The sequence below is a fragment of the Sesamum indicum genome, linkage group LG9 (genome assembly GCF_000512975.1).
Source record: "Sesamum indicum cultivar Zhongzhi No. 13 linkage group LG9, S_indicum_v1.0, whole genome shotgun sequence".
In the NCBI taxonomy this organism is placed as follows: Eukaryota; Viridiplantae; Streptophyta; class Magnoliopsida; order Lamiales; family Pedaliaceae; genus Sesamum; species Sesamum indicum.
Genome location: NC_026153.1, coordinates 2275272 through 2302405, shown reverse-complemented (window position 1 = coordinate 2302405; position 27134 = coordinate 2275272). Strand labels below are relative to the sequence as shown.

At 36.6% G+C, this 27134-nt stretch overlaps 4 protein-coding genes across 6 annotated transcripts; 2 read left to right on the top strand and 2 right to left on the bottom strand.

Annotated features, from left to right (window-relative positions):
- On the top strand, positions 780-7492 carry LOC105170309 (beta-galactosidase 8). Its single transcript, XM_011091014.2, has 19 exons — positions 780-1327; positions 1430-1525; positions 1893-2005; positions 2207-2273; positions 2366-2458; positions 2596-2739; positions 2849-2937; positions 3067-3172; positions 3260-3347; positions 3476-3594; positions 4006-4170; positions 4647-4849; positions 4922-5031; positions 5475-5584; positions 5660-5773; positions 6015-6116; positions 6379-6590; positions 6670-7006; positions 7103-7492. The coding sequence occupies exons 1-19, from the start codon at positions 1172-1174 to the stop codon at positions 7208-7210; spliced, it is 2532 nt and encodes an 843-aa protein (XP_011089316.1). The 5' UTR covers positions 780-1171; the 3' UTR covers positions 7211-7492.
- Positions 8012-9970, bottom strand: LOC105170824. Its single transcript, XM_011091745.2, has 2 exons — positions 9082-9970; positions 8012-8983 (listed from the first exon to the last, which is right to left on the bottom strand). Exons 1-2 carry the CDS (start codon positions 9890-9892, stop codon positions 8256-8258), a joined length of 1539 nt encoding a protein of 512 aa, XP_011090047.1. The 5' UTR covers positions 9893-9970; the 3' UTR covers positions 8012-8255.
- Positions 12046-17827, bottom strand: LOC105170308 (probable pyridoxal 5'-phosphate synthase subunit PDX2). Its single transcript, XM_011091013.2, has 7 exons — positions 17642-17827; positions 17390-17517; positions 15228-15315; positions 15002-15075; positions 13781-13972; positions 12631-12728; positions 12046-12556 (listed from the first exon to the last, which is right to left on the bottom strand). The coding sequence occupies exons 1-7, from the start codon at positions 17691-17693 to the stop codon at positions 12430-12432; spliced, it is 759 nt and encodes a 252-aa protein (XP_011089315.1). The 5' UTR covers positions 17694-17827; the 3' UTR covers positions 12046-12429.
- LOC105170307 (serine/threonine-protein kinase GRIK2) lies at positions 20047-26634 on the top strand. 3 transcript variants are annotated; one of them, XM_011091011.2, is made up of 14 exons: positions 20047-20247; positions 20375-20413; positions 20658-20911; positions 21221-21617; positions 22153-22227; positions 22313-22357; positions 22819-22893; positions 23332-23419; positions 23505-23629; positions 24653-24748; positions 25623-25689; positions 25776-25891; positions 26011-26089; positions 26174-26634. In XM_011091011.2, the coding sequence occupies exons 4-14, from the start codon at positions 21294-21296 to the stop codon at positions 26317-26319; spliced, it is 1236 nt and encodes a 411-aa protein (XP_011089313.1). In that variant the 5' UTR covers positions 20047-20247; positions 20375-20413; positions 20658-20911; positions 21221-21293; the 3' UTR covers positions 26320-26634. The 3 variants fall into 3 exon arrangements, with proteins under 3 accessions (XP_011089313.1, XP_020552464.1, XP_011089311.1); XM_020696805.1 differs by having other exon boundaries at positions 20375-20425; XM_011091009.2 differs by having other exon boundaries at positions 20047-20413.

Here is a 27134-nt window from a genome sequence, read left to right as displayed (position 1 = left end):
AATTAGTAATCGAAGTATATTTATATGTGTATAATTTAAAATTTTTATTATATTTATTTAATTAATAAAAAATAAGAATAGAATGAATAACTAATGAGAATTGATGAATGCATTAATTTAAAATGTGCGTAAATAAAAAATATATTGATAGTAAATTAATTCAAAATTTCTAGTATACCTATATTTTATCATAGTTACTATAAATTCCTTTCATTTAATTAATAGTATAATATATATATATATATATATAAATATTTTAATTTTGGGATAATTACACTCCCCTTTTTAAAGTTTGATGTAATTATACGTAAATTTCCTATGATTTGAAAAATTATATCTTGCACCCATAAGGTTTGCTTTCGTCTGACAAATAAGTCTCTATGCTAGTCAAAATTTATCGAATTTTTTTATATTAAAAAAATATATATATTTAACCAAAATTAACTTATTACTGACTTATAGTAAGTCAAATAATTTTCTTTATAACCAAATTATTCCCGTACGTCTTCCCACGTTAATATATGTGAGTAGGTATATATTCATCGTTGTAAGGGTAGTTTAGTCCAAAAAAAGAATTATTTGATCTGCAGTAAACCAGTAATAATGGGTAAATATCAATTTTCGTTCAACTTTTTTTATTAATATCAACAAATTCAATGAATAATTTATTTATTAATTCATGCTAAATATAATCTTTAAAATTATAAAGAATATTGCGTATAATCATATCAAAACTCGTTATTTTCCCTATAATTTTTCGTTTGATGAAAAAGATGTAAAGAAACGGACACGAATATGCAAACCACGGTTGCATTACTTCCCTCTATTAAAGTCCAACACCGTCCCCCACTCGCGCACATTAGCATATACCAGACTAGTAGCAGCTCAACCTGAGCAGAGAGAGAAGACGACGACGACGACGGCAAACGTCACGTGACTAAAGAGTTAGCGTGTCGTCTCCGGCGTATTTAGCTATCTTCCTTCCCCATCCTTCAAACTGTTTTCAGTTAAGCAAACAGTCCCCTTTAAACGGATTTAGCCTTTGTTCTTTCTTTGAAGACAAAGGAAAGCTAAGTCCCAAAGGGAAATCAAAATCATTCTCGCAAGAAACCCAAAAAGTGAGAATTTTTCCTCTGTATAAATACAAGAATACGGAACCGTATACGCAGCAATGGCGGCGGGGTTTGGCTTGCTTCTCTTCTTGGCTGTAACGACGCCCTTCTGTTTTGGCGCCAACGTGACGTACGACCACCGCGCGCTGGTGATTGACGGCAAGAGAAGGGTTCTGGTTTCTGGGTCCATTCATTACCCGCGCAGCACTCCTGATGTCAGTACATACTTTACACACACACACATTTTCACTCGCACACGCAGAAATGCTGTAGATAAGGTCTGAACTTTGATTTTTCATTTTTGTTGGGTTTTTCAGATGTGGCCGGACTTGATACAGAAATCCAAGGACGGAGGATTGGATGTGATAGAAACTTATGTGTTCTGGAACTTGCATGAACCAGTTCGTGGCCAGGTGCAGTATTATTATTTTTTTCTTTGAATTAATGAATTTCTGTTTCTAGTGTTTGTTTTTCACTAAATATGACTATTCTTTACTTGAATGTTTGGCTGGTGTGTTGGCGGTGGAAAGGGAAAGTAAAGTGAGAACAGGAAGGAGAAAGATTCGTTTTTGCTTTTCAAGTTTCTTGTTCCAAAATGTCAAGAACTTTTAAGACAAAATTATTTATTAGTTGAGTTGATTCCGCGTTCTAGATCATTGTTGTTGGCCTTTCTTTAATTTTGATTTTTTGGTAATGATGTGGAAAAGAAGTCAATGGGAAAAGAGGAAAAGGGAAATAATAAGGAAAATTGATGCTGACGGGTGAAAGGGATTTTTGCAGTATGATTTTGAAGGAAGAAAGGATTTGATGAAGTTCGTGAAGTTGGTGAAGGAGGCTGGTCTACTTGTTCATCTTCGAATTGGTCCTTATGTCTGTGCTGAATGGAACTATGGGTGAGAATCTTATTCTATAATTATTTTTTTAAAAGTGCAGCTTTTTCTAAGTATTTTTATTTAAATAAGTTACAGCATTTCATGAAAACGGAGCATCTGATTTCTTTATGAGTGTTTTCTCTCTTTGGTACTTTTCCGCAACCTATAAAAATAGGTGATGATTTATGTGTAATATGAGAGGGAACTTGATTTTTCGTACAGTGGATTTCCTCTTTGGCTGCATTTTATACCAGGAATCGTGCTTCGAACTAATAATGAACCATTCAAGGTTACTTCCCTGGCTTTTTTCAGCCCCTTTTATATGGCTTTAATAGTTAGCTGTTGATATAGTAAAACTGATGCACCGAGAGCTTTTTTCAGGCTGAAATGAAGAGATTTACAGCCAAAATTGTTGACATGATGAAGCAAGAAAATCTATATGCATCCCAAGGCGGACCCATAATTTTATCTCAGGTGTAAATTGTGTAACATGATGAATTTGTCAAAGGACCGAAACTGCATCGGTTGAAAATCTTAAGAGACTGCGAAGGTCGTGGTTTTCTGGTTGTAAGAACTATGACTCAAGAATTCTTTTCTCTTTTCCATTCCAGATAGAAAATGAGTATGGGAATATCGATTCTGCATATGGTAGTGATGCCAAAACTTACATAAATTGGGCTGCAGCAATGGCCACATCACTTGATACAGGGGTGCCCTGGGTGATGTGCCAGCAAAGTGATGCTCCTAATCCTATTGTGAGTCTGTCTCTTGATCTTTGTAATGTTAACCAAAAGCCAAGTATTTTGGCAACTCAAATGACTTCATAACCAATAAGCTTATATTTGTCCTTCTGAATAATTACAGATTAACACTTGCAACGGATTTTACTGTGACCAATTCACCCCAAATTCTAATAACAAGCCAAAAATGTGGACGGAAAACTGGAGTGGATGGTAAAACATCAGATTTATATTTCCTTGTGATGCTTATAACATGCATGGGATGATCTATGTTTAGGATTTCTGAGGTCAAACTGCCTTGCATTTTATTACTGGCTGACTTCTGTGTTAATAAAACATCAGGTTTTCTGCATTTGGTGATCCTCTGCCATACAGACCAGTGGAAGATCTTGCTTTTTCGGTGGCACGTTTTTACCAGCTTGGCGGAACCTTCCAGAACTATTATATGGTACTTCGTATAGTTTCTTGCCATTCTTTTGCAGTTTGTGGTGAATCCCCAAGAATTTCTCAAGCAAACTTCAATTTATTTTAACAGTATCACGGTGGGACTAACTTTGGCCGCAGTACTGGTGGACCTTTCATTACAACAAGCTATGATTATGATGCTCCAATTGATGAGTATGGTATGTCATTCCTCTTTTGATTATACATTATTGCCGTCCCGGAGTTCTAATTCTACCTGTAATATTGATTGATGGAAGCTGCGCTTGTTTGCGGAGGAGTCATGAATTTTCTGTCTGTTCTGCTCTAGGCCTTTTGAGACAGCCAAAATGGGGTCACTTGAAAGATGTTCATAAAGCTATAAAACTTTGTGAAGAGGCAATGGTGGCAACTGATCCAAAAACCACTTCTCTTGGTTCGAATTTGGAGGTATGACAACATCTCTCTAACAGAAACTTTTAACAGTGTTGTCTAGAATGGTTGCCACAAAAATTCCTGATGAGCACAGCAAAGAAAATGGTTTCTACCTGTCTAAATACAAAAACTTATACTATTATGAAACTTGTCATAAATTCATCAATCATATTGGCTTTAGTAAATAAAATGATCAAGAGAAGCACACTTGCGACAACATCTTGATGGCATGTTCAGCAGAACATCATGATAGACTTCACTATGATCCATCAATTACTAAGCTTATGTATCACATCATATATTCCATTGAGCAAACATATGTTTTTTCTCGTCATACCATAATTACACAAACTTAGCTTTCATCTCTGCTTCAGATTTTTAAATTCTAAAGCAATTTCCCTGAAAACGATCTTTTTTCTGTTTCAGGCCACTGTTTATAAAACTGGCTCAGGGCAATGTGCTGCTTTTCTTGCAAATGTGGGCACACAATCAGATGCAACTGTGAAGTTCAACGGAAATTCCTATAACTTGCCTGCTTGGTCTGTCAGCATCTTACCAGACTGCAAAAATGTGGTGCTCAATACTGCCAAAGTATGTGTCACAAACCTTCATGTTACTTTACTCCTTTCAAAGCTTGGACAAAGCAGGCATGATTAGCTTCATTATATAAGGATTTTTGGGCCTTCAATATCTAATTTCTCTTATAAGCAAGCTGAAAATTTCAGATCTTGATGCATACATCCTCTTATTGGATTCATAATAATCAGAAGACTGATTAAATCTAAGCAATTATAAATCATCTTGGGTCTGAACATTTGACATTGCAAAAAGATCTACTATAACAAAGTTCAGGAGAATGAAACCTTCTAGACTTTTTGGGGAGTCCACTGTGTCGCGCAAGATCTCAAGTTCTCAAAGTATATATCTGTTGTATCATTCAATTAAGCTGCAAAGTAATATTTTCCAGAAAATCTTCAGTCATCTTCCACCAAAACATTCTTCTTTACAAGCCACTACTGAAATTGCTTCTTTAGCTAATGTATTAACACTTCTTCTCAAAATGACAGATTAATTCTGTATCCACCATGACAAAGTTTGTTCGCCAGCCTTCGAAAGATGATAGTACAGCTACTGACGCATTTGTCTCGGGCTGGAGTTGGATCAATGAACCCGTAGGTATATCTAGTGACAGTGCATTCACGAAACCTGGATTACTGGAACAAATAAATACCACTGCTGATCAAAGTGATTATCTGTGGTATTCGCTAAGGTATAAAGCCTTCCAAAAGTGCCAATTTTTTTTAACAGTGTCATCAGGGTTTAATATTCTAGAATTTTTCAGCGTTGAGATGAAAGGAGACGAGCCTTTCCTTGGAGATGGATCTCAGACGGTCCTTCATGTGGATTCTCTAGGCCATGTGCTTTATGCTTTTATCAATGGGAAATTTGCAGGTGTTTGAAGATAAATGCTTCTATAGATATTCTGCCTGTTCTTTAACTTCGCATACAACCTATTTAACCAAATTTGAGTCCTTATGTTGGTCAGTCGGTGTTGTCTTATAGTGAATTGGTCTCTGCATACAGTCTTTGCTCTCGAATAAAAAGAAGAACCCAATGATCACAAGCACAAAGATAACGTAATTCAGTGATCCATTTACATAATTTACCAGGAAAAGGAGGATCTTTGTGAACATTGAAGACACAAACATTTTTTATAAAAGCTGGGCTTCTGTTTAACTTCAATCTTTTTCTTTATGCAATCTGCTTCTCAGCAAATAGAATCTTGTTCTATTCTATAATCAAACTATTTATCAGTGATGGATACATGAATAATAATACGTTTTATCTTCTTCTTCTGTCCTGTTATTTAACTGCTGATGGTCACTGTCTATCAGGGAGTGGGAAAGGAGGAAGCAGCAACTCTAAAGTTTCAATAAATGTTCCGATGAGCCTCCAACCTGGAAAAAACAAGATTGATCTCTTGAGTTTGACAGTGGGTTTAGCGGTATAACCTCTCTGAGCAAATTATCGTCGTTATTCTTATCACAAGTCTTTTCTAATGCAAATTCCATCAATTCAGAACTATGGAGCATTCTTTGATACAAGAGGAGCAGGAGTAACTGGTCCTGTGCAGTTGAAAAGCTCAAAAAACGGATCTACTATAGATCTGTCCTCTCAGCAGTGGACTTATCAGGTTATTGACGTGAAATTTCCTTATATTTTTCCTGCTGGCAGAACGGATATTCAGGAAAATTGGAAGATACATTGGATCATTAATCCAATCTGTTTCAGAAGGAAAAGAAAAAAAAAATTGTTCAGTGATTTATGAAAAAATGCATATTTTTGTGCATATATCAGCAGTATATTCTTTGTTTATCAAAGATCTGATGTGCGATTTTATCTTTATTTCTCTTGTATGGAATCTCTGGAAACAGATTGGTTTGAAAGGAGAAGAACTAGGCCTGGCTAGTGGAACTTCCTCACTTTGGACAACAGAGCCCACTTTGCCTAAGAATCAACCACTGGTGTGGTACAAGGTAATCTTTGGACTTTATTTTGTTTATGATCTACTTCTGCACATTGGAGAACCAATTAAATTCTTCCGTGTGAACATGTTAAAAAATTTAAGTAAGCTGCTCACTGTTATTGTTAACTCTGACGGGACTCACAATGATGACTTTAAGATGACTTAGAAAGCTTTAGCTCTCTCTCCCCCCCATATTATTCTCTGTAACAATTAGACCAGTTTCTTTCATGCTAAGAAAATGAATGCAACATCTTGTCCTTTTCGGGATCCAGACGACTTTTGATGCTCCCTCCGGAAGCAGCCCACTTGCACTAGACTTTATGGGATTGGGAAAGGGACAAGCATGGATAAATGGACAAAGCATTGGGCGTTACTGGCCAACCAATATAGCTGGAAATAGCGGCTGCACTGATTCTTGCAATTACAGGGGAGCTTATAGCTCAAGCAAATGCCTGAAGAACTGTGGAAAGCCATCTCAGCAACTGTAAGAATTTCTAGCTCGTCAAAACTCATTATCCCGAATTCATATTATGATCCGAGTATTGATCTGTTTAATCTTTCAGCTATCACGTTCCCCGTTCGTGGCTAAAACCAAGTGGAAACATCCTAGTGTTATTCGAGGAAATGGGAGGCAATCCAACACAGCTATCTTTTGCTACTAGAGAAACACAAAGCATATGCGCTCGGATTTCAGAAAATCACCCACTTCCAGTTGATATGTGGACTTCAGATGACGAAACAAGAAAAACAGCAGGACCAATTCTTTCTCTAGCTTGCCCTCTCGCAAATCAGGTCATCTCCGAAATAAAATTTGCCAGCTTTGGAACTCCTCGTGGAACCTGTGGAAGTTTTAGCCACGGTCGATGCACCAGCAAAATGGCTCGTTCTGTTGTCGAAAAGGTTTTCATTCTTAATGATTCTTCTGACAGTATTCAATCATAATCTGTAGATTTTAAGTCCTTACTTTCTCTCTTACATTGCGTAAAATCTTTACAGGCTTGCATAGGATCAAGAAGCTGCAGCATTGGCGTTTCCGTTAGCACATTTGGCGACCCGTGTGCAGGAATTACTAAAAGCTTAGCCGTTGAAGCTTCCTGTACATGACATTCGTCTTTTTAGCAAATCCAGTCGACGTATGAAACTTGTTGGTTACTGCTCTAGGTTCATACTTTATCAATTGTCAATTATACGTCAAAGTATGATGCTGCAAGAAAATTGAGAAGAGCAGTCAAGATGTAATACTATCCAAACCATCAGTGCTGGAAAAAGTGCAATCTGATGGTACAAGCACGAATAAGCAATCAATGGATTAGATTTTATGTTGATCTGTTCATTGATCATGCAGTTACTAAATTTCAGTCCCTTGAGCCTCGTATGATGATACGATTTCATGAGCGTTCGATCTCAAAGTCTCTGATGCATTATTGATTATTATTTCAGCTGTTGCTTTGTTAGGAGAGCTTTCCAATACTTTTACCAATTTTAATCTAGTTAATAAACACACACACATATATATATATATATATATATAATTCTAGAATACGAGGTTTTTTTTTTCCAGAAACTCGAGCTGGATGTCAAAATCTTAAATCTTAGGGAAGGTGGATGCTAATAACCCCAAAAATTGCAATTAAGCCATTAGAATTACTCATTTTTCAAATTAAAACAAATTTCACTGATTGTTACGTGCTTTCTGTGGGCGTGGATCATTTGTCAAACCAATAAAACAATAAACACTCAAGTTAAAAAATATTATCAAATTAGATTATAATTTAAAAATAAAATAGTATACAATACACACGTAAATGTGATATCAATATATAACACAAAAATATGAAAAATGATTCTTTTTTATATTAAATAGAAGCAAAGCATGCAGCACTCAAACACCATGTGAATTATCCAAAAACTTTTTATCCATAAGTTCTCAAGATATATATTTCTCTCTACACCAAACCATATAATTCATCCTTGAAGAATACAAATCAAATGTAGTTGCTACCTGGCAACAGTTTCGTTTTATTCCTCCCATGCTACAAGAGAGTTCTTCATAACACTTAGTTACAACTTTTGAATGGGACACATAATAATAATAATAATTAAGACAAGCAATGCATTTATTAATCAATCACAAACATTTGAAATCAAATCAGGCTACAGCGACGCTGCCTGAGCCTGAGGGTCTCCTAAATCTGCAAACTTTGCAGGCAGGTGAATAGAGCGATGGGGTTTGATACTTATCCTCCCCGCCCATCATCGGCATTGGTACTCCTTTCTTCACCGGACTTACATATCCCGGCGTGTAAGTCTTGCCCAGAACTCCCTCGACCTGATCGGACAAATCTAAAAACCTGAACTGTGTCTCCAGGTGAGCAAATGCATCATTAGACGGCAACTGATAGTTATGGACCTTGTTTTCTACTTCTCCAATCGGGGTCACCCTCACGTCCATTTCTACTAGCCCGGATACCATCACTCTTACCGTGTTAACATCGTCAGTCCTTTCAATTACAACTTCTCTTTCTCCATCATTGACCCTCCATTCGGCCTCTCCGTCTGTGGGAACATCGATAGACTCACCGTTCCACTTCACGATAAGTGCGTCCACGTTGTCATCCCAATGAGAGACCTTCTTAGCTGCCAGGACTAGTGTATGGGTGTCGAACATGACGGAGAGAGCTTGCACCCACGTAAAGTCACGAGTCCTGCCCTGAGGCCTGGTGCCGATCAAATGTGCATTGATGTGGAGGGTTTCATCGGAAATGATGGCAAAATCACTCCCCTTTGCTCCGTGGAAGTAGAACATGACACCGTCGCCGCCCACAAAGCGTGGATCATAACATAAAGCACCGTATCCGTTGCATTTAGGCCTTCGCCCTGCCAAAGAAACACAAATTCAAAATTAGTACTTGTACTCTTAAACAAGAATATGAATAAAAACTCAAGCAAATGTAATGTAATGTGTTATAATATACATTTGCAGGTGACTTCACACTTGCTGCTGCAGTCGACGAAGCATCCCTTGTTCTTCTTGTTCTTCTTGGGCTTGCGCTGGGGGCACTGAGCAGGGCATGTCAGGGTCTTGTAGTGGCATTTGCCCCTCGCCTTGCAAAAGGCTCTTTCCTGACCTGTGTTGGGCAGCGATGATAATACGTCATAATTAGTCGTAGCAGCATCATGGGGAGGCCGTTTCTGTTTTTTCCCATTGCTGCCCTGCCCATTTTCATTTCCACTGTCATGTCCTTTGATGCTTCCATTTCCGTTTCCATTACCATTGCCGTTACCGTTGCCATTACCATTACCGTTGCCGTTGCCGTTGCCGTTACCATTGCCATTGCCATTGCCATTTCCGTTGCCACTACCATTGCCGTTGCCATTACCATTGCCATTGCCATTACCATTACCATTGCCATTGCCATTGCCATTACCATTACCGTTGCCGTTGCCGCTGCCGCTGCCATTCCCATTGTTGTTGCCATTGCCGCTGCCGCTGCCATTCCCATTGTTGTTGCCATTGCCGCTGCCGTCGCCATTCCCATTGTTGTTGCCATTGCCGCTGCCACTGCCATTCCCATTGTTGTTGCCATTGCCACTGCCATTACCATTGCCATTGTTATTCCCATTGCCGCTGCCACTGCCATTTCCGTTCCCATTCCCATTTCCGCTGCCATTTCCATTTCCGTTGCCATTTCCATTGCCGTTTCCTTGGGCCAAAATGGTATTGATTTCCATGGAGATGAACAGCAGGAGGAGAGCCGTCACCACGAAGAGCCTCCTCGCCTCCATTTCTCAGCGATCTTATCTCATGCAAATTCAGAGATTTGCTATTTTTGTTATGTAAAATGATGATTCTATTCCCATACACACCAATATCCAAGCATTTATAGAGAGGAGGAACATGGCCGTGGAGTTTGGCTAAAGTTATGTAAGTTAGCTTACTCTCATGGACATAAACAGCTTGAAAACAGCTCCTCTTCGGCCTTCGATTTCTTCCAGGAAAATAAAGTAAGACTTGGAACATGTTGTGGTTGAGTCTCTTGGAAGCATGTCTATTTTTACTACAGAAACATGCTAAAGGAGATTAGATTCTTTCATATTTCACGCACGTTCCTATTCGCTTTGTTGACTTCAATTTGTTTATGTTTGCTGAGATCATAAACAATGAAACAAGTTGCCAGATATAGTACATACTTTCATTTCCCTTATTATAAACATTTTTTGTCTTTATCTTTGTTGCTAATTCTATTTAATCTTACTCGTCTCATATTTGGAGGGTGCATGTTTGGCTAACCTTGTCTACAAGATTTTACAAGTTCCTATCTCTTATAACATGTTTTTAAAATTTAAGAATAGTTACACTCATCTCTCCTGAGATTTGGTGAAATTACAAGGGTTTACGTGTCATTATATCATACTTCTAAGGGAAGGGGAATATAATTATCCCTACAAGTTATGAAACACCAAATTTTATTTTAAAAATAATCTTTTGGAGTGTTTATAAATCAAAAAAATGGAGCTTATAATACTGGAAAATTTGTGATTAATTGAAGGAATATGCTGAAATTTTAATCATAAGTTAGAAACTCACTATGATTGGATTTATTTTTGGAGTATTTTGTTGTGTTTTGTGACTATAGAGAAAAAAAACTAGAAATAAATAAGTATAAGTTCGAAATAGTATGTATATTTGAACTTGTTTTTTAAGATAATTTAAAACAATTTAAAATAGCATTCTTAAGAGAACTTATAAGTTTCTAAAATTTTATTTCGGCACTCATATTTTCATTTTTAATCAAGAAATATTTTTCATCAAACTTTTCTAAAATACTAAGAAATACTCATATGTATGCCCCTCAACACTCGAACTATTACAACTTTATCCCTTACATTTATATCTTTTACGATTCAAGTCCCTCTCTAATGTTCACCTTCATTAGTTATTAACAAAGAGTACTTCTAATAACGTCTAATTTTTCAGAAAACTCTAATCGCAAATATGAGAACCTAAAATATAATCATCTCAAGAGTCCTCTGTCATGTTGTAACTCTTGTATATGAAGTAATTTAGGGTTGAAAAATAAATTAAATTATTCGATATTCAACTTGTATGAACCCTCCATTAAAATAAACTCGATTTTATTTACAGATGTAGGAAGATCTGGGAATTATGAGTAGTCCATACATGGCCAACCTTGTAAAAAGTGCCGCAAGAAAGGCACCTGCTGCTAATGGTCTTACATCCCATTCTCAAGATATTAACTCTTTCAAACTTAAAATATGCAGAAAAATCACTTTGAGATCTGCAAAGACTTGCACTTGAAACATTGTAAAAGTAAAACAGCAAATTTAAAATACCCACCATTGGGTTGATGCATCTTCAAGTCTGCTATTCTTACGCGTATTTATTGCTTTTCAACTCATTCTGCAAATTTAGCTCACAAGAATCCTTGTGTTTTTTAGTACAAAAGATGCTTCAGTCAACAGGGCTTTGCTGCTTTTCTTGCCAAACGCATTCCTTCTCATACCTTCAAGAGATTATATTATTTCCAGCGGCATTTTTTCGGGTCTAATAGGTCAATTTAGTAACATATCGATACAGAGATTATGTAGAACCGCTTTATTCATATTAAGAAATTTTATTGCTTAAAACATATTACAAAAGAAGAAACACGTATACTTAATGGAGAAGACTCGGACCCTACCCAAATTTTCTGGTTCTGACATGAGCAGAACTCACAGAGATCCTATGGACAGGATAACATACATAAGGAATCAATATGGATCTAAATATGATAAAACACGCCCATTGCCAGGCTTATATTAAGCTAATATCACTAATAGTGACAATGTCAATTTGGTGGCACCGTACATATGTCGATCATAATCGACATTCCAGTCAATTTGTATGATGTTATTGTCAACCAAACTGAGCATGGAAATCCATCCAACCAAATACCATATCTGAACCAAATAAACAGATTATGCAGATGATATATTTGCGGGACAATACAGTTTTTATCATGTGACCAAATAGTCAACATTAAGGATCGACATAAATCAACCATTAAACTACTTCGACCATACAATAATGCAGAAGAGCATAGAACTGTAAGGTATTAAACTATGTACAAAGGATATACACTTTTGGAACATGTCACTAGTGCAAAGAATTTTGTAAGATGTGGACCGACTTGGAGGTATTGAAGATCTGCCAGAATGGAACTGCAGTCCATAATGCAAGCACACATGCTGGTCGAGATTATATGAAACTAAGTAGCCTACCATCTGATCCATTTTATACACTTGTCCATCTTTTTCCTTTATTACTGTTGAAATATTGGGAGATCATACTTAGGCGGCTCAGAGAAGCTTAGATCCTCCGAAGATAAGGAGGTGCTGCTTGACGCTTCTTGGTTGATCTCAGTCAGCATCTTCAAGAAATAACTATGCCTGTGTAGGAATGTGCACAAAGTTTAGGAACTAACTCCAAGAAAACATGCACTTCAGAAGCAGAAGAAACTGACCATCGGGTGTCTGCGGTTAATTCTGGGTGAAAAGCAGTTGCTAGCAAGTTTCCCTGCTTTACAGCAACAATAACTTTTTGTTCAGATGCAGCATTTTCCTGAAGCATGATTTAGTGAGTTATGTTAACATGAGGCACTAAGCATCAAAGTAACTTGATAATGATAAATTGTCAACTGGTTAACGCATTTGTATATTTCAAGGTGCTTTAGATACAAAATTCAGAAAGAATTCATGGGCAAAAATCATCACAAAAATTATATACTTCCTAGTCAAATTACTGGAAACACGTTATTACTAACAGTTGAACAGCAACAGTGTAACTTAATGTGACTCTCAACAAGAGTGTCAAATGAGGTGTTCCAAAAAATTAAAAAAAAAAAGGTTTAAAAAATAAAACATCTTGCATCCCCATAACCCTAGTAGACAAGAGTGACATCTAAAATATTTTATCGACACAAGCTTGCAACTGGCCTTATTCTCAACATGGAGGGAAAACTCACAACCGTATGAACTCTTCTATGCAAATTCTAATGCAGCATTAGAATCCCATGTTCAAGCATTCTCTGAAAGTGATGGTTAGGAAGCAAGAATGGGTTAGTTGCGGGGAACCACTCAGGGTTCAAAAATTCGAATACAGAGGCAATACCACTCCCCCCCCCCCCAAACCCCGAGAGTTTAACCATTTGCAAAGCATCCATGTCTAGACCACTGAAGCTTGTTCGCTTCAGAAATATCTTTTGGAAGGTCAAAATCTTTCTAAAGTAAACAATATCTCACCCCTTCAATGGGCTACCAAAAAAATTGTTCCTGGAAATCCAACTTCTAATAAATAAATTAGGGTACTCATGCAGACTAAGGAGGAAATGTTTAGTACTGTTCACAGTAATGAACAAGGATTTTATCACTGTGGATGAGAACCCAAACCAAACATCAAAGAGATAAATTATATAAAGTAGGAATATATATCATATCCATAATGACATCTAAATATATACACACATTGACTGAAGCAAGTGAAGTATAGAAACGAAAGAATAAACAACATCCAGTAGTAAATAGGTATTTCAAATAACATGAGGGCCAAAAAAATATCAGAATGGATAAATAATTTCTGGAAAGATTTGGCATAAGATCATAGGCAAACTTGACCTCTACATTTTCAACAGCAGGATCAGATTTAGCAGCTTTATCAGATGGAACAGGAACTTCTGCTAAAACCTGTACTTCTGGACCTACTTCAAGAATTCCAGGGGCACGAATAAACACACCACGGAAGCTTGGAGGACCTCCTTCTTTGGCCACAATCTCAGGAACAGATATCTCAGCCTCAAAGCTTTGAATCTAACACATAATATTCATTTAGATAGAGTCAATAAGAAGTGAAAAGCATTAAGGGGGAAGGAGGAGCGAAACAATGAGCATTTGAGGGATGTATATGTAATAAGTATGTGCAAGCATCCCTCTATTATAATTTGGCATAGTTCGTTGCTCTCGGGATTGTTGTTGAAGAATTTCCACTTAGGCAGACCAAAGTCCATTCTCTTCCCCAGAACTAATGAGTACTACAAGTGAGAAGATAAATATACTGTCTCACTTAGGCTTACAATTCAAAAAGCAATGTGTAGCCCCACTTATGGTTTTGATAAAACAATGGGCTTCCTGAGTCTGAAATAACTAAGATAATCCTAACGCAAACACACAATCTGCAGCAAAAGGAAGCATTCAAGCAACCAGGGTCATTCTAAAGTCAAAATGTTAAAAAATTCCAAGGAAAAGCTGAAACAATATTTTTTTTCATAAGCTTTTTATTCTCAAGCAAGAGAAAAACTAAAATCAGAATTCACAGCACTCTAGTCTCAGTCAACATCTGCCCAGCATCCCCATATAGCAGCTTATACTGAGAATTCTGACAATGTTATTGTAACTGAGAGCTATTCTTGGCTATTTGTCATTCCTTCATATTTAGTGGGCGTCTGGTCAAGCCTACAAACTCCTTAAAACTCATGTTTGAGAATTTATCAGCTGTCCTAGTGTGTTTGGTAGGAGAAGCTGATAAATTCCTAATATCAGATGTTAGCATCTTGTGAGCTAGAAAGACGAAGGAGTTAATGAAGTATTTTTAATATCTTAACAAATTCTTTAGCTTTTCTCATATTAAATTACAACATTATCATTATATCCCATAATCTGTCTTATCCAAGCACTTCAAAATTTCATTTTTAAAACATGATCTAATATCTATAAATATTATCTTATAAGTTCCAAACACATACTACAAGATGCACAAGATTATAAGATGTTCTATATAACCTGGAGCTAATAGTCTATTAGTCATATGTGGAACTCAAGAAAATGGTGCTTACACAATACCTGACTGCCAAAGAAGTTTCGATGAACTGTACAATTAAGGCCACCAATAAGTTCCTGTCCGCCAGTTTTCTGCCCTAAAACAAATATTGCCATAAATTTCAATCAAAATACTAAGATATCTTAAGGCCAAGTTTGTAGTGATTCCTGTGGAAATGGGATCAACTGTTTATTTTATAAGTGTGAAATTGCTGTGCATGAGATAATAATGATCAAAATAAACACCTACCAATTGCCTTGTCGGCCAGAAAGATAAGGCCAGCACAGGTTCCCCAAACTGGTTTGCCCATTTTTACAAATTCCCGCAACGCTGGAAACTGCAATTGGAACAATTACAGCACAAAAGCATGTATTCTTTAGTTATGTGTGCATAACATGACACTGGAGAACCAGCTTACAGGAACTGTAAAAGCAAACACATTCATACTCCAAAAAAGAGGTCGAATTCAGCCACTAGACATGCAGAGTTTCATACGCCACAGAGCAGCATAAATGAAAATTAGGCAGCATCTGATGGTTCAACACATTATCTTGATAAATGAAAAATCTTTCATTCAGGCAATGCAAGAATTCAAATCTCGCAAACATTATGAATGCAACAGCCCCCAACAATCTGGTTAGCATTTCAACAAACTCATGTTCCAGCATTCCTAAAACCATAAGCTTCCCTGTTGGAATTTCAGGCTCAAGCCCAAGTCTCCGCAGTATGTATTTTCAATTTGGTATTGGTTTCATTTGAATTGAGAATATGTTTGGATAAGTTAATGAGATTATGTTTTATATCGAACTCTGATGTCAAATCAATATCATTCTAATGAAAATACATATAAACAAACATATTTTTCATTTTAATTAAACTGAAGCTGAAAATGAAAACATAAAAAACAGGTTGTAAGCTTTTTACCTGTGCAGGAGTATTTGTAAGAAAAATACGCTTTATCAAGAGTATTTGCTCTTGAAAGGGAGGCTTTTAAGTGATGCCTCCACCTACCCCACATACTTTCCACTTCAAGGCCAAGATGTCTTTGCAAGGTAAGTAGGTCTTCACACTTCTTGCAATTTTCTTTCTAAATTTCTCGAAATGATGTTTGGTAGATTTAGGGAGAGACGACTGTCTCGCAATGGGGTGTAGGTGGTGAAGAGGTGGGGAATGGTGAGAGGGGGGGTGATGCAATGCCCCCGCCCCCACCCCCCACCGAGTGATCACTAGCTCCAGGTCGAGGCAATGAGCCGAACTCGGAGGCCTTCCTCGACCTGGCGAGGCGGCCTCGTGTAAGGCGTTTGCGCCAAGTCGAGGCAGTGCCTCGGCCTAGCCAGCTGCCTCAACCTTGCAAGAGGGGAACTCGCACGGGCATATGTCAGTAATATTAAATATTCATGAGGGTATAAGAGTCCATTTTTATTAATAAAACCCGCCATAAAATACATACACACTAAAACTCACAACACCTAAAAACAGCCGTAGACAGTTTTGCTCAACAATCAATACCTCTTCAGTCAGTCTTCACACAGAAAATACATTTTTCTCTCTGTTTGCTTGCTTCTTCTTACAGAAAATATACTTTTCTCTCGATTTTCTTACTTGAGCTTGCAAACGCAACAAACCATACAACAATACCAATGGACGTGAAGATACAAACAAGGATACTTTTTCCAATTTGTAAAACAAGGAAGCATCCACGCAACAAGCTTCAAAAGGTGATATGGTTTATCCTGGTCGCCTGAACCACAATCGCAACACTAAATAAGTTCAACGCCCTTCATAGATGATCTGTTAAAAAAATTTCCAAACCAAGATGCAAAAACCAAGAATCCCTGAAACAATTTTGAGTTTCGTATTATCCCAGTATATATTGTCCTCTTGGGTGTTTTGACTTTCTGTGTCATTCAAATGGTTTTTTGACACCACCCTTATTTTGACTGTCATTTTCTTGTCTGAACATATGAAAGATGAGAACATGTGGTTTTGGTATTTCTTGTGTTTACATCTCAACCCCCTCTCTGACATTGTTGAACTATATTTGCGATGCCTATATTGTGTTAATAGAGGTGCATAATGTAGGCAAGCATCCCAAAATCGGTTGCGGACAAGTAGTTTAAGTAGCTTATTAGCACTAGTGTCTCCTCTCTTTAGCGTAATACTTTTTCACGATAAAACGTTACGGCTTGTATAAAGTCAGTCCAAAAGGGCAATAACTTGCTAGGGCACCAATCAAATCGCAAACGACATTGCTTATGCAATCAAACATTACTGACAAATAAACACCAGCTCAATCTCTTCAATATAAATAAATATATATATAGCATAAACCACAGCTTTCCACATTTCTTTATTGAGGCCCTTGCCATGAATATAGATAAAGAACAAGAAAGCAGACCAAGAGGACATACGAGGTTATGATATTCAGCCAGCTTGGCCATGGTGGTGCTCTCCCCGCCAGGGATAATGAGGGCGCTCACGTTTTGCAGCTGCTCCGGCTTCCTTATCTGCTCCCCCTTCACCCCAACCCTTTTCAACGCTGCAGCTCCAATTCACACGCAATCAGAAACACCCATTAATCCTATATACACAAAAACTAGACATACAGGCGTGTATTACAAATATGGACAGAGATGACAAGACGGTTTCTGGACTAACAATACCTGCAATGTGTTCGTTGAAAGACCCCTGTAAAGCAAGAACGCCTATCGCCATCTTTCCCAACCACACAAAAAGTTGCAAGGCGCGCAAGTACCACTGCAGGCGAAAGAAGAATGAAAGAATCGTGTCAGGCTCTGCTTCACGGAATGAAGTGAAAGATAAACTGGGAGCCAATTTGACTTCTGATTCCAGGTACGCCGCCAAGAGTAGCTTGGGACCCAGGAATCCCCCCCTCGTGTGGACCGGGCTTTTACTTCGGCCCAACTATTTTTACCTGGTTTATTTCTGTTTTGGGTCCGTTCTATTGTGGGTTGAGATAAAGTTTTATGTTATTTAGGTTTCTTGAATTATCGTATTTGAATTTATGAATTTAAATTCAAATTACTAAAAAATAATAATTTTAAATTAAAATGATTTAATGTACTAATTTTAAATAAAACTTTAAAAATTGTAAATAATTTAAATGAATTTTAAATTATCAAAACAAATACCAGAAAAATATCCTATTTTTAGATATTTAAAATTCATAAATTTAATTACATTAATCTAAATATAACCTAAGTTTAACCATCTTTTTTTACCAATCATATTGCAAGATATTTATTATTAAAGAACTTGATATAAATAAATATTTATCATTTTTATGTCAAAAACAAGCCGAAAACACAGAAAAATAAATAATATGGTGATGTCAAGCTCTTTGGAGTGATAAGGTTGTCATGTGGACGCTTGGTCAACCCATTCTAATTATTACTACAAAGAAGAATATAATTAAAGGTAATTTACATAAATTTTTTCTTAAATTTTGACATAATTATAAATACTCTCTTATTATTTAAAAAATATAAAATATCCTATATAATTATAATCGTTTAACAAATACCCATTACAATAAGCTTTCGTAAGGGGTCCTTTACAGGATACCCCAATTAAACTTGGATTTGTTAATTAAATTGATACACATCGGTTTACATTTATTTGTCAGTTATATTAATCTAAATAAATGGCACGTGTCAAATTGTAGTATGACCCTATCCTGAATTATATATATACAAGTACAATTAATTTATCTACAACTTTTAAATTTTTGTCCAACACGTGTATTTGCAAAACAAATTATATTTAATAGAATAATAGCATGTTGCAATACAATTTGTTAAGCTTGTTGGGATGATAACCAACTAAAACATTTAGTATGGAAGTTAAAATTCACTTAGGTAAAGTGGCGGGACCGAACAGCTAGATCTCAGTATTTTAAATATGTCTAATGCTGTCAATCAATATTTATAACGAATTAATTGTCAAATATTGTATAGAACCACATATCCAACCAAGTACCATTGGATGGTTGGAACATCAACGACTATCATTTCAAATTATCGAGTCAGTCAAGTCTGCTGCGGCCCAATTGAAAAACACAAATCATTATCTTATTATGTTATGTTTTTATTTGTGATAAGATTATGATAGGAATCTATGTTCAATTTGTTTAAGAAATTGGGCATCCATCCTACAAGCAAAGCGATAAATTTGTGGGCCTTTTCCCCACAGGCGTTAGGACAATAATTGAGGACAAAGAAGCTTGAGTTTTGTTTGGGAGTGTTGGGTCGGACTGCCGGAAGTAGAAAAAGAGGGATCGAAAAGGAAAGGAAACAGTTTCCATCCGGCAATAAAACAATGTTCAACTACCAAAACATTTGTCCATCCAGAGGAAAACCTGACCGGCGAATCCAACCCCCACGCGGCCCACCTAACCGCCCACCCCTATACTTTTTCCCTTCCAATCAATCCATTTCAGCTTTCAATTCAATTACAACTATAATTTTACATATATGTAGAAATATTATTTATTGAAGGGGAGATTGTTAAAATAATTATTGTGATTGACAATATATAGGTTGATTAAATGTTCCCGGTCATAAATAAATATTTATTTTTATTTTGTAAATATTAAAATTAATTAATTTTATTAGTTTTCATCATTTGCTTAAGTTTATGTTTCTTTGTTTCATTCACTTAAGTAAATATAATAAAAATGAATTATTCTGTTCCAATCATTAATTGTTGCTATAGTGATTAATTATATGTACTATTTTTTTAAAATAAAGACGATCAACTATTATTAATTAAAATCATTATGATATAATATTAATATATAATAAAAAATATTACATTAATTATACTCTAATCAATAATATCAATTAAATTTAATTTAACCAATATCTATTATATAATAGAGACAACACTTATTATTTAGTATGCAATAAAAATAATATTTTAGGTAGGTATATAATGAAGTTGGAACTAAAAACCCTATTTATTAAAGTTGAGGGGCCTTAAATTCAGTAATTGTGGTGGCCTCAATGACTTGTTTAAGTGAACATTTGGAATATGGGGGGGAAGCAAATGCGGTGGCACCTACTCATTATAGAATACACTACCAATACCAAACACCTAAATTTCATATTCCCAATCCAAACAAATTGTATATTCTCTTGCACATCAATTTTCGTCCTAAATTTTCTCTCCGTACATCTCTCTCTTTCTCTCTCCCTCTTCCTCCGCCCTTCTGTCTCTCAAATCAGCTGAATTTTCGTCAGAGCAAACGGTAATAGAACCTCAGCTTTTCGGAAATCCCAATTTTTTGGTTCTTGTTGTGAACATCAGTTTGTTCGTTTTTTTCGCTATTTTGATGGGTCAATGAGAATCAGATCCTCTTTTGATTTCTGAACTAGGGCTTTTGGGTTCCCGGTGTTTTCCGCATCGCGAGGCAGGTAAAGAAAAATGTAAAACGTTTTTTCTTTTTCGTTTTTGGTTTATGTCGACTGGCTTCGTAATATTTATTTATGTCATTTCTTGTGATGTCATTTCTGGGTGTTCTGGATGCAATTTTTGTGCACCTTCTTGAATTGGCCCTTATTCAAATAATCTGCTAACGTGTGGCGAGTTTTTGTTTTTCCTTCGTTTGAATAATTATACTTATATCATTTTTGCTGTTTGTTTCTTGATATCTTGTAGGGCAAAAGGGCGAGGCGCAGGAGATTGAGGATGGGCCTGCGCTGATTTCGTTTCTTATATGTAACCCTATAAAAATAATAATAACTGAAGGCTTGGCGATGTTGGCTTTGAATCGCAGTGGGATCAGTTTCGTCAACTGTTTCTTTCATTTCGCTGAATGGCATCCTCTGGAATAGCGAAGCTGATCGGTCGTCTGAAGCGCGCTTCAGAATTCCCTTCAGGCATAAAAAGTTATCATTCAGACGTAAAAAAAGGTTATCATTTATGTACTTCAGTCATGAAATTTTGAGATAAAAACATGTCATTGTATGTTCATTATAAAAAAAGGTGAGTTTGGGGAATTTGAATTGGGAATTGATATTTGTGCTTAAGCGATGTCAAATTTATTGATTGAGTTCGATTTCCAATTCTAAGGTTACAATTTGATGCGATTTATGTGTTTTTATGGTTACTGAATCATCAGGGTCAATTCAGATAAAGAAAAAAAAATATCATAAGGTTCATCTCGATATATGGTTCTCATGCCTTTTCTTTCTCCCCTCTCCTTTTTTGGGTTTCTTCAGGTTCACTATCAAGCTTGTTAACTACTTGTATATTGCAAATTATTGGGCGAGAGTTTTGGTATTCTGAAGTTTTATGAGGAAGAATCTGATTGAAGAAGTGGGAGAAATGGGCTGCTGTGGTTGTTTTGGTTTCTCATTTGCGAGGAAGCCCAGGAAGGCAATGAGGTCAAGGGGGATGGGTAATCATGCTGCGGAGGAGTTTTTGTTGGATCATGATCTGGAAGATGAGGATGATGGCCCTTTTAATGGTGATATGTCTGATACTGGGAATGGGGATGACTCTGATTCCCGAAGCCCAAAAAACCGATCCGAGGAGATTTTCATGTACCGGATGCAGCATGGATTGATATGCAGGGAGTTCCCTGTTAAGGAAACCCACAGTCTTCTACGCTCTGAGGTGAGTTCTGGACAAAATGCAGTTTACTTCTAACCCTGTGTTGTGGACTAGTCTGTGTGAATGTGCAAATTTGAACTCAACAAAAGACCTTTTTGGTGGTTTTACCCAGCTAGAAAGTTTCATGACTCAACAAACAATATACCGCCCTTCCCCCCAGGAAAAGCCAAAAAAAAAAAGAAAAAAGACATACGAACTTAAAAATGGAAGATTAAGGATGTACACTTTATTCTGTAACAGAAATTGCATTATACATTAGTTTTCTTGTCCTTAATAGTGTGTGTTTCTCATGCTTAATGGTGTTGCTTATCTGTAATGGATATTACAAACTTTAACTACTTAAAGGATAACTTTGAGTGCTGTGGGTTAAAAGAATCTGGGTGCATGAGCGGTAGCTGAAGCTTAAGGAATATATTTATGTTGGTAGAATCGTAGAGAGAGGTTGGTCATGTGAAATTTATATTTACTGAAGGGATCTCCTATAATGAAAGGAGTACTATTGCATTCCGTACTTATTAGTTATTATCAATTGTTCCAGGATGTAAATGGAAACAAAACTATTAATGAATATGTCCGTGAACGGAAGATTGGTGCTGGCAGCTATGGTAAAGTGGTGAGCATATTGCTGTAAATTTTATGTCTTTTGGATTTGTTTTATGGAATTTAACATTTAATCTTGTGTCCTTGGGAATGTTTAGGTTCTCTACCGAAGCCGCATAGATGGAAAACATTATGCGATAAAGGTAATAACTAACGTATAGCTGCATGCTTTCTCAAGTATAAGGTGTTTACATCTGCAATTAAAATCTCGTATGGTACATTTCCTTTCTATAATTCTTCGGCAGAAATTATATTAATGGGGATCTGGCTCAAAACAACTGTTCACAAAAGAAGAATTGAGAAGCAGCCGTATGATCTCAATGTTGATTTCTCAAATATTTCATTTGCATTAGCTACAGCAAGAACACTTCTACTCTGGCAGTTTTAAGAAATAGGGATTATAGCTTAGGGTGACATTAGGGTACAATTCCACAGTGGCGATTATAACTTGTATCATGCAAGGCAGAGCGAGGCTTCTTCCAATTAAACTCTATTAGTCTTGATTAAGACATAAATATAATAAAAAACTTCTAGCAGAATGAAAAGCTTGTTATGAAATGATGACATCACATGATAACCAGTTGTACTCAATTTTTGGAAACAGGCCTTTCACAAATCTCATTTGTTGAAGCTACGGGTCGCACCTTCCGAAACTGCAATGACGGATGTTTTGCGTGAGGTATTTGATGCTTTCTTCATGTGTGTTTAAGGGTGATAACCAGGTTCTTGGTTTGTACCATGAGACTTCTGTGCTTGTTTCTTCTTTTTTCTTCTCCATACTTCTCATCTAGCATACTTTATTGGCTTTGACTTGCAGAATATCCTCCATGTGTATGTGGTGGTATTTTCTTGTAAGAAACCGCCAACTAACACTATCAATAATTTCTACTCTTGTGCTTTCCGCAACTATTGTTTGCATAATAATATGTTCGATGCCTATGTTCTTTCAATATCGTCAGTTAATAACATAAATATAAGTCAATTAATCATGCAGTGTCATAATTGCATCAGTCCATTTAAACCTTTGTTGATCATCCTGTTTATTTTTTCTGGTGGTCTATGATTTGTTTCATAAGCCAACCGTTTCTTCTGACTTGTATGTTTTTAATGTTATCAGGTTTTAATTATGAAAGTATTGAGCCATCCTAATATAGTCAATTTGGTTGAGGTTATTGATGACCCAACAACAGATCACTTCTATATGGGTATGATATGCTATTCTCTTCTTTTATCCCTTCCCCCCGCCAAGATTAGCTGTTTTGGGTTGACTTCAAGGCTACCTTGGTTCAGTTCTTGAATATGTGGAAGGCAAATGGGTTTGTGAAGGGGCTGGTCCTCCAGGTGGTCTGGGAGAAAATACAGCACGGAAGTATTTACGCGATGCGGTTTCTGGTTTGATGTATCTTCATGCTCATGTATGATTCTAAGACTACTTTTTGCAATTTCATGTATCAGTTGATATCACTTCGAACCTATGTTGCTCATCTTCCCAATTCTTTAATACCGTATCATGTATTTTATGCTCATGTGTTTTGAGATGTATCTTACAAAAATGTTTCCAACTTATCACATATCTTCTTCACCTGAGAGTTGCATGCTTCAGGGGTTGTTATTTAGCACAAAGTCTTAAGGGCCTGATATTTCAGATCTTGTTCTGTTCAACTTGTTGGCTGGCTTTCTCGATTATTTTGGGTATCCTAAGACATCAAATTTCATAAGCAGAAAGAAATTATTATCCTTTTCTTTTATCAATCTTCAGCCTGTAGTGGCTGTGCAACTGCAGATGAGTCGTATTAAAGACTAAGTTGATTTCACTTTTACAGATCTATATGTTATCTGAAAAAAGTCCATCACTACTAATATGTGAGCTTGATTGTAAAAACGTAGAAACGTAAAAATCTGGCTGGATTCTTTACCAAAAGTCTTGTATTCTACTTTCTATTGTTCTTGATTACGTACTTTGCATCAACCTCAGTAGGTTACCTGAGCATGGAGCTATATCACACTGATAATTTAAACCGAGAGATTCATGTCCTATTCTATTGCTCAGTCTTAAGCAACCCACATAATAATTTTCCGATGCTTATTTTGCACCATCTTTACTTCCCCCGCATTTGGATGGTCCTTGCACTTTGTTAAAGATTTTATTTATTTAACCTATTAATTTATACTTCTGTAGATTTAAATTATTTTGTGGACGTTGCTGTACAGTATGGACCCCATGCCTCTAATTTCTTGATCAACTTAGCCCTTAATAAAGATGGAAATGTGGGATCATAATAACAGATTTAATTATATTTATGATATGCCGGTTATTCTTGAGTGGACCTGGCAAATACTTTTCTGATCGTGACTTTTGGTAGCTTAACCTGCAAGTGTCAAGCTTGCTCCTGCGTATGTTCTTAACTAACTTGTATGTTATTGCCTTCAACTGACAGAATGTTGTGCACGGAGATATCAAACCTGATAACTTGCTAGTTACCGGTTCTGGCACAGTAAAGATTGGTGATTTCAGTGTCAGCCAGATTTTTGAGGTCAGATATTTTTCTTGATAGACCTGCCATTGTCTTTAGATTTGTGTAAATGCATTTGTGCATTAGCTGGAGGATGGAGTAAAATTCCCCTGGATGATTGCATGCATAGCCAACGTTTTAAACTCTTGCCAGAACTAAATATTTGCTGCAAAGTAGGAAGCATTAGTATTAAGTAGTAAATTATATCTAACAATCAAATGATAATGAGTAAGTCTTTGTATAAGGTGTATTTCTCATGAACGAATTGGTGAATGAAAAGAGACTGTAAATGTCGACCACAAACTTCTGCAAAGATTTCGCACTTGAACTGTGTCGACTGTAATCATATTTGTCCCAATCTGCTTTCATTTGTGCGAAAAGTTCTTGGCCTTTAGAATCAGTCAGGACAAAGGCTGAGGACAATTTACTTGAGCGATGCTTCTGTATAATATCTTTCACACTTCAGCCTTAGTTTGTCCATGGGTGTCACTTCTGTTGTGATTTCCTGTTATCATTTGTTGAAGTAGTCGATGCTTGTCTTTCCTCTCAATCTGAAATATATAAATTTCCTCCATATGTCTATTTACCTCCCCTCATTTTATTATACTATTTAATGACTTAATCTAGTTAAAACACCATGTGAGGATAATAATGTTGGTCGATTTCATCAACATTGGCTTTTAAAGTGGATATCTTCATGGTCTAGACTGGATGTCAATAGTTTATTACCGGAAAATCCATATATAGATTAGTGTTCAAGATACAACTTGTAATTGCATAGTTTAGTGTAAGAACCTTGTAAATTGCATATTTAGTGAGTGTTTTTTTCATTGCCCCACTGTTATATCTTTGTTCACAGGAGTTAGTGCTAATAGTTCATCAATTTTGCTTGTAGGGTGATAATGATGAGCTTCGTCGTTCTCCTGGAACTCCTGTGTTTACAGCACCTGAGTGCTGTTTAGGTCGGTGTTTCCTCTTATCATGATAGCACATGGTCTTACCATCTGGAATATAAAAACTTAACCACAGCAATCCATTTTCGATATAGGTGTAACCTATCATGGGAAAGCTGCGGACACTTGGGCTCTTGGGGTTACTTTATATTGTTTTGTTCTTGGGAAGTACCCATTTTTGGGAGAGACCCTCCAGGATACCTATGACAAGGTGGATGATGCTTTTTCCTGAAAACAGTATCTCCATCTTTACGTGCCTATACATCAGCCTATGGGTCTGTTACCAGTTTCAATTGGATTGTTTTCTAATTATACATTTCCTTCCCACAGATCGTAAATAACCCTTTGTTGCTACCTGATGAGATGAACCCTCTCTTGAAGGACCTACTCGAGGGACTTCTTTGCAAAGGTCAGTCTTCGGCTCAGTTTCATTGTTTCATCATTTTCAGAGTGTCTTCTGTTCGCCCCACCTCCAATTTTTTGTAATGTGCAGATCCAAGACAAAGAATGACTCTGGAGAGTGTTGCGCAGCATGCTTGGGTCGTTGGAGAAGGGGGGCCAATCCCTCAGTATTTGTGTTGGTGCAAGCGGCAGAGAGGAGTGTCTGAAGGGAGTGGAACAGATATGCTCACTCAATAATAATAAAATATCAGTATTGTGCTGGCCAGGTCTTGTTTTTGTATAGCTGTTAGGCTCTAGGACGTCCTCTCTTCGATTCTAATGATTTTACATGGAAAAACTGAGATGTTATACAAGAGTATGCGTAGAATGCATTTGAGGATAAACTGGCGGGAACCTATAAGACTCGGTATTTAGATTGCAGAGAAGTAGGAGCGCCTATGCTTGATAGAACATATATGGGATGCTTTTGTTGTCGTAAATTTCAAATGCTTTTTCCTTTGTAACGGGATTTCTCGATGATGTTAAAGAGTGTTTTTTTTTTCCCCTCCTATAGACCACTTGCGTTTTGATCTCCGCAACTAGATTATTATCGAATTATGTTGCATTCATCTTACTTTTCTCTATCCATCAAAAGCCCGGAGCTCACAAGAGTTAAAGAAATAATTATTTGCAGGTTGGATCAGGTTTAGTCAAAATTCAAGTTAATTACATGATAATTATATTATATTTATTATATGATTGGTTTGCATTTTTTAAAACATAGTCAACCACGTGTTATTACATCTATAATATGATTGATTTCTTACTATAGTATTTAATATAGACAAGAATTTCTCTATCTGCAGGTAGTGGACCTACCGGGGAGACTCCGGTGTGAAGATCATTAGGAGCTTCTATTTTGTGTAAACCCCAATGCATGGTTGAACTTATAATTGAATTTAAGCGACAGTTCTCTCCCATATGTCTCCAATGGGCGAGTGAAAGAAATGCGCAGACAAATGACAGTAAATGATTGAGGCATGGTCCTATGATGGGTTTTGGTCGTATCCTTT

Coding starts and splice junctions, on each gene's coding strand:
- LOC105170309 (XM_011091014.2), top strand. CDS start 1,172: ATGGCGGCGGGGTTTGGCTTGCTTCTCTTCTTGGCTGTAACGACGCCC. Junction 3,348..3,475: donor TGCTCCAATTGATGAGTATG/GTATGTCATTCC, acceptor GTTCTGCTCTAG/GCCTTTTGAGACAGCCAAAA. Junction 5,585..5,659: donor GTTTGACAGTGGGTTTAGCG/GTATAACCTCTC, acceptor CCATCAATTCAG/AACTATGGAGCATTCTTTGA.
- LOC105170824 (XM_011091745.2), bottom strand. CDS start 9,892: ATGGAGGCGAGGAGGCTCTTCGTGGTGACGGCTCTCCTCCTGCTGTTC. Junction 8,984..9,081: donor GTGTGAAGTCACCTGCAAAT/GTATATTATAAC, acceptor TTTCTTTGGCAG/GGCGAAGGCCTAAATGCAAC.
- LOC105170308 (XM_011091013.2), bottom strand. CDS start 17,693: ATGGCGATAGGCGTTCTTGCTTTACAGGGGTCTTTCAACGAACACATT. Junction 15,316..17,389: donor TGGCTGAATATCATAACCTC/GTATGTCCTCTT, acceptor TTCCAATTGCAG/TTTCCAGCGTTGCGGGAATT. Junction 12,729..13,780: donor CTGCTGTTGAAAATGTAGAG/GTCAAGTTTGCC, acceptor ATCATGCTTCAG/GAAAATGCTGCATCTGAACA.
- LOC105170307 (XM_011091011.2), top strand. CDS start 21,294: ATGAGGAAGAATCTGATTGAAGAAGTGGGAGAAATGGGCTGCTGTGGT. Junction 22,358..22,818: donor GAAAACATTATGCGATAAAG/GTAATAACTAAC, acceptor TTTTGGAAACAG/GCCTTTCACAAATCTCATTT. Junction 25,690..25,775: donor AGCACCTGAGTGCTGTTTAG/GTCGGTGTTTCC, acceptor TTTTCGATATAG/GTGTAACCTATCATGGGAAA.